This window comes from Tupaia chinensis, unplaced genomic scaffold (genome assembly GCF_000334495.1).
Source record: "Tupaia chinensis unplaced genomic scaffold, TupChi_1.0 Scaffold000325_1, whole genome shotgun sequence".
Taxonomy (NCBI): domain Eukaryota; kingdom Metazoa; phylum Chordata; class Mammalia; order Scandentia; family Tupaiidae; genus Tupaia; species Tupaia belangeri.
The window spans coordinates 136273-145681 of record NW_006159819.1 but is presented as its reverse complement, the minus strand read 5'-3'; the positions used below and the strand labels follow the sequence as shown (position 1 = coordinate 145681).

Here is a 9409-nt window from a genome sequence, read left to right as displayed (position 1 = left end):
TATATATATATATAAAATCTGAAGTATATGACTTGAGTGTAAAAACTGAATATGAGAGTAACAGATGATACTTGAAAGAGACTCGAGAAGGAGCAATAATTAGATTAGATTAGAGCATTTATTTCAATTTAGTAGAATTAGCTGTTAAACCGATGTTTTTTGAGCCAAGCTAAGTATGAACAGCACCTTTCCTTACAGATTCTGTATCTTTACAGACAGTTAAACCCTGTATCACCTGTAAAATGGGAATGATAGTTGTCAAAAGAATTGTTGTGAGGATTAAATACATATGCTGAAGAATTATTACAAAGATTAAATCCATAAAAATGAGGACAGATGACGCAGCAGTGGTTCAATACAAGGCTGCATTACTCAAGAAGACTACAGGTTCTTGTTTGGAGGCCTCCCTGTACACTACAGACAGGCATAAGAGCCCATGATTCAGGCTGACAGAGGCTGGAGGTGGACTGTGGTTTAAAGACCCTGTTGTGGTGTTTCCTTTCCTCTCTCTCTTTCTGTTTGTATTGTTGTAATTCAGGAAAAAAGTCTATGTTATTGATGTTCTGAGTAAGTTTTAAAGAGCTCAATAAAAGGTAATTTTTTTTCAGCCCCACTCCAGTGAAAATTACTAGTAGAACCCTGAGTTAGCATGTTCTCTCCTTTGATAGGAACTAAAAGACTCATCTGTTCATTTAGATTCTTTTCATGTTACCAGCTTCAGTTTGTTTCTGTTGTCTTGCACCTCCCAGCCTTTCAGTACATGGAGACACAGGCTTAGATTTTATTATAATTCTTAAATTCAGGGCAAAAATATAGATATACTAGAAACTTTATCAATTTATAACTATTTAATGAATATGTCACTGTTTCTCTTAAAACCTAAGTGCTAAAACATTAAATATTTCCTGTGGTCAATTTAATAATCATAATTTCATGATTAATACTTTAACTCCTTAAATTTCAGAATATTTTCATAAAATGTTAAAACATTCAAATCGTTGGATTAGATACATAACCACCAATATTTTTGAAGTTGATGGTGTTAATGTCCTTAAAATTATTCAGAAATTTAATTTTGTTTCCAAATTTTCTTTTTTATATACTTTTCTTAAATACCTATAAGTCCTATAGGTTTTAAATTCCAAATATATTTCATGTCTATAACGAGTATTTACCTTAACTTTAATCATTTCATGTACTGGTATTTTTATTTTTTTAAATTTAACTGCTTAATATCTCTTGTGATTTTCCTGTTTCTCTGTTGCCACAGTCAAGTCTACTTTATATGAAATATGTGAAATTATAATTTGTACACAACTATGAAATAATTTCACTCCCTTGCTCCCTTGCTTAGAACTTTTCAATAATTTTCCATTACCCAAATGCTTACAATATCCTAAAATGCAATGTAATTTGACTAGTTTCCTTCTGCATCATCTTCTTACATCTCTCTTCATGGCAGCCACGTTCTCTGGAAATTTCAATGAATCATTCTCCTAATGGCCTCTGAACATACTCTGAACTTCTCTCATTTTAGAACATTTGTAACCCTATTTTTACTAGATAGCTTATAGTCCATCCTCAGATATATGCTAAAATGATACTTACTCAGAGAATTTTTTCTTTATCTCAGTCTTTTATTAGTCCTTATTATTTCTGGTTTACACATATGCATGGTATATCTTAGTAGGTACAATGTGATTTTTCAAAGCATACATACATTGTATACAGTATAGACATATCTGTCTTCAACATTGAACATTACCTTATGGAGCACACATTTGGTAAAAGATCTACAACATTTTTTTTTTTTGGAGATAAATATTGAATTTCATTTGAAGACATTTTTCACTCCATGTTCTTCCATTATGTATTTCATTTGTGTACATGCATTCCTGTATATGTTAATCATTTTGTCTATGCTCCGCTGCTCCACCCAATCCCAGTGGCTGTGCAGTTTCTGACATCCACCATTACTCCTTTAGTTCACTACAATAAAGTCCTTCAGTTTACATCACAGAGTGCCATCAGTATGTTTTAAGTGGTGCTATACAGTTATTTATCTTTCCTAGACTGCCTTATTTCACTCAGCAATATGTCTTCTAGGTTCACTCATTTTATGTCAAACAGCAGTCTATAATCCTTTATAACTGTTTATATATGCCACATTTTCTTATAGTATTCATTGGTGGTTGGGTACTTAGGTTGATTTCTTGTCTCAGTTACTTTTTTTTTTTTTAAGAGAGATTTTTGCTATAGGGTATGTGCACAACCGGAGAGACAGAAAGTGAGAAATCAATCTCAAAGTGGGGATGGTCATACAATAATCACTTCTTCTCTTCGGACCTTGGGCACACATGCCTGGCATGAATTTTAAGCAGCCAAGTAAAGGACTCAAACTGTGATTAAGTATGTGAGAGTGTAGTGACATGACTGGTATACCAACTGCTGCTCTCATGTCTCAGCTACATTGAATAATGAAGATACACCACACAGAATCGGGGAAAAAATTACAAATTATACTTAAGATAAGGGATTGTTAACCAGAATATATAAGGAATTTAAATACTTCACTCCAGAAAAAAAAATGCTAGTAATCTAATCAATGAATGGGCAATCAATCTGAATAGACAGCTCTCGAAGCAAGATATACATATGGCTAAGAATTTATGGAAGTACGTTCAACATCTCTTCCTTCAGTCTTGAAGTAGTTTTAATATCGTTCATAGGCACAAAGCAGTTTTTTTTATTAATAGTAATAAGATTCTATAATTATTCTTTCTTTTTCTTTTAAAATAAAAAATAATATTATATGTACTTAGCAGATACAGCAAAATGTTTTGAAGTATATATGCTTTGTGAAATAGTTCAATTCCAATAATTACAAAATTCCTAACATCAAATATTTATCATTTTAAAAATGAGAGTACTAAAAATTCAGTCTTGATGTGTTTCAAGAATATGTCATCATTACCTACAATCAAACATGATGATAATTTTAACTTATCCCACGTTTCTTTTTTTTTTTTTTTTTGAGAGGTTTTTCACTATAGGACGCGTGCGCTCACCAGACAGACAGAGACAGAGAGACAGAAAGCAAGAAATCATCCCCCCAGGGGGGATGGTCATGCTGCAATCCCTTCTCCTCCATTCTCCTCATTCTCCTCTCGAGATCTTGGGCACGCACACACATGCGTCCGGCGTGAGTTTTAAGCCACCGGGTCTGGGACACGAACCGCGGTCCACTACATGGAAGTCCAGCGACATAGCCATTATGCTAACTGCTGGTTCCCAACTTATCCCACGTTTATAACTGCAATAAAACATTCTTTGATTGGGGTCGACTGGTGGCATGGTAGTTAAGGGCACTGGACTCCCACATGGCCAACTGTGGTTCAAGTCCCAGATCTGGCAGCTTTCTCTCTCTCTCTCTCTCTCTCTCTCTCTCTCCCCCCCTCTCTGGGGAAGTTAAAAACAAATAAATAAAGTTAAATAAGATAATTCTTTAAAAAAAAGAAAAAACATTATTTGATTAATATCTCCCCATTTATCCTTCTCTCTGTAACCATTCCAGCTCCTAGTAACATCAATTCTACTATCTAGTTTAATTTTAATTGATTCTTGACACCACAATGGATTGTGATCTACATGAGAAAAATTTTATGTCAGTTTTGGTTACAGTTAGATCACATTTAACTAAAATAAATAGACAAATTTTTGTGCTTTCAGGCAATAAATATCAAAGTGAATATACAAAAAACAAATATCAGATAACACTCACTTTTTCATATATATCAGAAAAGTTTCTACACTTTAAATAGTATTTAGAAAGAACACTGCATACAGAAAAGCAAATAAGTCCATTAACTAAACATGTGTAAAATCTGTGAAAACGATGGTAGTCTGAAAAGTTTCATGAATTGTGTATCACTTCAAGAAGTAGAGGCTGCCATATGAGGTTTTCTAGCCACAGTGTAATTTTATAAATTTCCATTCAGAGAACCATGTCAATCTTTCCTGGCCAATTGCCCACATCAGAGATTAACTTCCACTTCTGTGTTTACATAAAAGACGGACAATGCCATATTGAATTTGTTTAGTCTTGATGCTGTAGATAATAGGATTCATTAAAGGTGGAAAGAGAAAATAGACATAGCTCAGGATAACGTGGACCACCTCTGGCACGTGCTTTCCAAATCTATGGATGAACGATAGACCAATCACTGTCACATAGAAGATGAGAACACAACCAATGTGGGAGAGACAGGTATTGAGAGCCTTAGCTCTCTCTTCACCAGCAGCAATGCCCATGACTGTCTTAAGAATTAGTATATAAGAGAAGAAGATGATCAGAGAGTCCAAGAAAACTGTTAAACCAATCAGGATTACAGGATACAGTTTATTGAAAGTTATGTCAGCACAAGCTAGTTTCATGACCTCTTGGTGAAGGCAGACAGCATGGGCGAGAACATGAGAGTGACAATATGGAAATGTAAAAAGACGCAAGATTACAGGCATTATGGATATAAAACCTCTCATAAAAACTCCCACCCCTAATTTTACCACTCTAGAATTGGTAAGAATGGAAGTGTATCGCAAAGGATTACGGATGGCAATGAAACGGTCATAGGCCATTGCAAGCAGAATACCTGATTCAACAATAGAAAGGGAGTGGATAAAATAGGCTTGCAAGAAGCAGCCCCCATGGCTTATCTCCCTGAGATTCACCCATAAGACACCCATTACAGTAGGCATCGTGGTCAGTGTCACCACCAGATCTGTGCCCGCCAACATAGCCAGGAAATAGTACATGGGTTCATGGAGATGATGGTCATCTTTGATGAGGTAGAGGAGAGTGCCATTGCCAAGAAGGACAGAAATATAGACCACAGAGAAGGGGATGGAGATCCAGTGATGAGCTGCCTCCAGTCCTGGAAAACCACTCAGCAAGAAGGGGGCAGCACTAATGTTGGGCCACATAGTTCATTCACAAGTGGAGAGAACAGGTTTCTAGAAAATTATGTACTCCAAAACTTAGTTATTTCAGTTTGTAGTACCTGTTCATAGAAATATAATACATCAGCCTCAATAATTACAGAGAATTCATATATGTCTGATTCTGTGACATTTTCTATGAGTATATTTATAGGATATGCAAGAAATCGGAAATGATGATCTTTTCCTGAGTTGTATGAACATTTATGTAACTAAAGTATTCTCAATTAAAAACACATTTTTACAACATATGCCCATTGAAATGGCATACTAGAAAATGTTTAAGTGATGATAGTAACAAAAAAATTGCAGATCGACACTAATAGATAATAATTTTTAAATAGAATTTCAGTTAGTTTGATTGTAGGTTTTATGGATACACTTAAACTTGATTTTAATTTTATATCACCATCATGGTAGATATCATTTGCTTTTCTTAATTTGATTTTGAAATTAGGCATCAAAATTTTATAAAACCTGATAAAGTCCGTGAACCCTCTTTGGAGATAAATGAACAATATCAGACAAGGACACATTTAGTCTAAAAGCACTGAGTTCTCTTGAAGTTCATTCAAGGGCTCCTCATTAGATACTCCAAACCTGCTTTGACATATCCACTAAAATGAGCAAGTCTATGCTGTAGATATTGGCCACTCCAGGTGCAATTTCTCCCACTATGCAGACCTCAGGAAAAGCTTTCTGTCTTCTAACTGCAGGTAGCATGCCAGAGGAGAGAAGTTACTCTTTCTGTCTGTTCTTGCACTTACCCTCTTCAAAGTCTTGCTGTTGGAATCTAGACCTGCTGCTCTGTTGAAGACAGTCCAGACACTTCCTTCTTAAAGACTATTCAAGAAGTTAGCCTAGAGATTTTATATGTATGGAGAGCTCTTCCCCAGAGTTTTATATTCCCAGACACTAAGAAGACTCCTTGACCCCCCCTTTCTCCTCTTCACTGTCTGGGGAGAGCCGGGCCATACTCATTCAATGTCTTCAAGCCTTTCAGATAGTTCCCCAAGGATGGGTGAGAAAATAGCAAAGTCAAGAGTTCCATGATTGTGGAGTTGCCAGGTCTTAATTATGTGATTCCCCCAGGATCCTCAGCGTCAGGACTTAGTCAATTCAGACATGAATTTTCATTGTCTCACTCAAAGGTCAAAGCGATTCCAGTTACTTTTGAGGTTGCATGTACTTTAAATGGTGCTGGAGTGTATGAGTTTCAATTGTGTTTTTGCCTTTCCAGTTTATTTGGAGAAAAATTATAAACATCAGTAGTTCCACAACGTAGATGTAAATGAAGGACTCATATTTTATCTTAACATCTCCCTTTATATATTTAGATCATTGCTTGTTTTTTGCCAGTTCACAGTGATAGGATGGGAGTTTATAATCTGATAGTCATCATTTGAAGGTCATGTTGGCTGCCGTTATGAGCCCATTGAAAGGGGAAGAAGTATAAAGAGTGTCAAGAAAAGTAATGCACATGAAAAATTGTGTAAAGCGTCTGTGCTATCAATGTTTCGTGTAGGTATTATTAGCAGAGTTAGATCAAAGTGAGTGGAAGAGAAAGTCTATGTCTTAGAAGAGAACTGGATGTTTAATTGAAGTATTAGGTTAAGGAGATGAGATTTGCCTTTGTGGTTTAGCCAAGTAGAGAATAGTTCCACTTACTTACATAGAGACCACAGGAAGAGAATGCTTTATTCACTGATCCATAAATATTTGTTGATTGATTGTATTGCATTAAGTACAACTACTCATACTGGAACTGAAAAAAGGAAGAGAATCAGTTTCACAAATCTGTGTCTAGAAATGTTCAAAAACAGGTGTTACTTTTAGGCAGTTATACATACACACACACACACACATATATATATATACGCACACAAATATATGTGTATATATATATATATCCATGTGTGTATACATAAATGTGTCTTGAGTGTAGAGAATGAATGAGAGCTAGAGACTTGAGAATAACTGATAATTAGATAAAATTAGATTAAAACATTTATATCCAGATACTAGAATTAGCATTTAAGAACACGGGTTAAGAACATGGGTATTGAGCAGAATTGAGTGTGAATGCCATCTTTCCTTACAGATTGTGTGTCTTTACAGACACCTTAACTTCCTCACCTGGAAAATAGGATTAATTGTTGAAAGGATTGATGTGAAGATTAAATCAATATACTGTAGAACTATTGCAAAGATTGAATCAATTAATTTATGTTCGAGCTTAGCACAAGGTTTGGCAAATATTAGGTTCACAATAAAAATGGGGCCAGGTGGTGATACAACAAGAATACAAAGCCCAGGAATAGCAGTTGGCATAATATCTACATCACTGGAATCCCACGTAATTGACTGTGGTTCGAGTCCCAGACCCCATGGCTTAAACTCACACCGGGTGCATGTGCGTGCTTGCTCAAGATCCCGAGAGGAGAATGGAGGAGAAGGGAATGTGGCATACCCATTTCCCCGGGGGATGATTTCTTGCTTTCTGTCTCTCTGTCTCTCTGTCACTTTCTGTCTTTCTGGCGAGCACATGTGCCCTATAGCCAAAACCTCTCAAAAAAAAAAAAAAAACAAAACTCTACAAGGATGAACCACATCAGAGGTTCTGGTCTTGTTTTGAGGCCTCCCTGTACACTGCAGGCAGGCATGAGAACCTGTGATTCTGGCTGGTTGAGGCTTGAGGTAGACTGTGGCATGAAGATCCTGTGGTGGTGGTCCTCTCTGTCTCTCTCTGTGTTGGTGTCATTGCAATTCAGTAAAAGGTCTATGCTATATCTTTGTTCTGGGTAGGGGGTCAAAGAGTTCAATAAGGGGCCAACAGGTGGCATGATTGTTAAGGTGCTAGACCACCCCACATGGCTGGCTGCAGTTCAAGTCCCAGAACCTGTGCCTTAAAAATCACACCAGATGTTTGTACATGCATGCTGAAATTCCAGAGAGGAGAATGGAAATCAAGGGATTGTAGCATGGTCATCCTCCCTGGGGGATGATGTCTCAAGTTACCTCTGTCACTATGTCTCTCTCTATCTCTCGGTCACTCTCTCTCTGTCTCTCTAGTGAGGAAAACTTGCCACATGGCCAAACTCTTTAAAAAACAAAGAATGGAGTTTAATAGAAAGATAGTTTTACATCTTTTTTTTAACTCACTCCAGTGAAAATCACACACTAGAAATGCTGATTTGGTGTATTCTCTCCTTCAATGGGAATTCAAAGACTCATTTTTTTCTTTTAGATTCTTTTGGTGTCAACACCTTCAGTTTGTTTCTGTTTCCTGTAGTTCCTAATCTTTCAGTACATATAGACACAAGCTTAGGTTTTACTCCAATCCTTAAAAATAAGGACAAGAATATAGGCATACTAGAAACTAAATTAATGTATGACTATTTAATGAATATGTTAGTGTTTGTCTTAAAATCTCAATACTAAAGCATAAAATATTTCCTTTAGTCAATTCATTAGGCACAATTTCATAATTATACTTTCACCCCTTCTTAAATTTCCAGAATATTTTCATAAATTTTAAAATATTCCAATTAATTAAATTCATAACCAAAAATATTTTTGAAGTCAATGGTGCTAATGTTCTTAAAATTATCCAGACATTTAATATTATTTATGTTTCCAAACTACTTTTTTTATATAGTTTTATAAAATATCTGAAAATCCTATATTTTAGATCCTAGATCATCTAATGTCTATACATTGTATTTGTCTTCATTTTAATGATTTCAGGTACTGGTATTTCTTTATGGACCTGATACAATATCTCTTGTGATCTTGTTCACCTCTTGCCACCATCTAATCTACTTTATGTAAAATATCTGAAGTTAAAATTTGGAAACAGCTATGAAATTTTGTCCTTCTCTTGCTTAGACCTTTTCAAGAGTATTCTGTTACTCTGTGTAGACACCCAAGTGTTTATTATGGTCAATAATATGTTACAAAATTTGACCTGTTTCCTTCTGCAGCATCATCTTCTAAGTATCATTCTCTTCATGTCAGCCACATTCTTTGGAATTTTCCATGAATCATTTCTTTATGGCCTCTGAACATACTCTGAACTCTGCTTAGAACATTTTTACTTCTATTTTCACCAGTTAATTTCTAGTCCATCCTCAGACATATGCTGAAAAGACACTTCCTCAGGGAACCTGTCCTTTGTCTCAGTCTTTTTTTTTTTGTCATTGTGATTTCTGGTTTACATATACTCATGCTACACCATGGTAAGTACAGTATGATGTTTAAAATATGCATACATTATGTACTTTATAGACATAATCATCTTCAACATTAAACATAATATTATGTTGCATATATTTAGTATTACTTCAGCTAGGCATTTTAATTTTTGAAATATACATTGAATTTCACTGACATTTTTTACTTTGTGTGATACACT

At 35.4% G+C, this 9409-nt stretch overlaps 1 protein-coding gene across 1 annotated transcript; it reads right to left on the bottom strand.

The window, feature by feature from the left end:
• Nucleotides 1-4041: 4041 nt before the first annotated feature.
• LOC102474383 (olfactory receptor 51B2) lies at nt 4042-4980 on the bottom strand. The gene has a single exon (XM_006151720.1). It carries the CDS (start codon nt 4978-4980, stop codon nt 4042-4044), a length of 939 nt encoding a protein of 312 aa, XP_006151782.1.
• Between the last annotated feature and the right edge of the window lie 4429 nt (nt 4981-9409).

Excerpts from the sequence above, each read along its gene's own strand:
- LOC102474383 (XM_006151720.1), bottom strand. The coding sequence starts at position 4,980 with ATGTGGCCCAACATTAGTGCTGCCCCCTTCTTGCTGAGTGGTTTTCCA.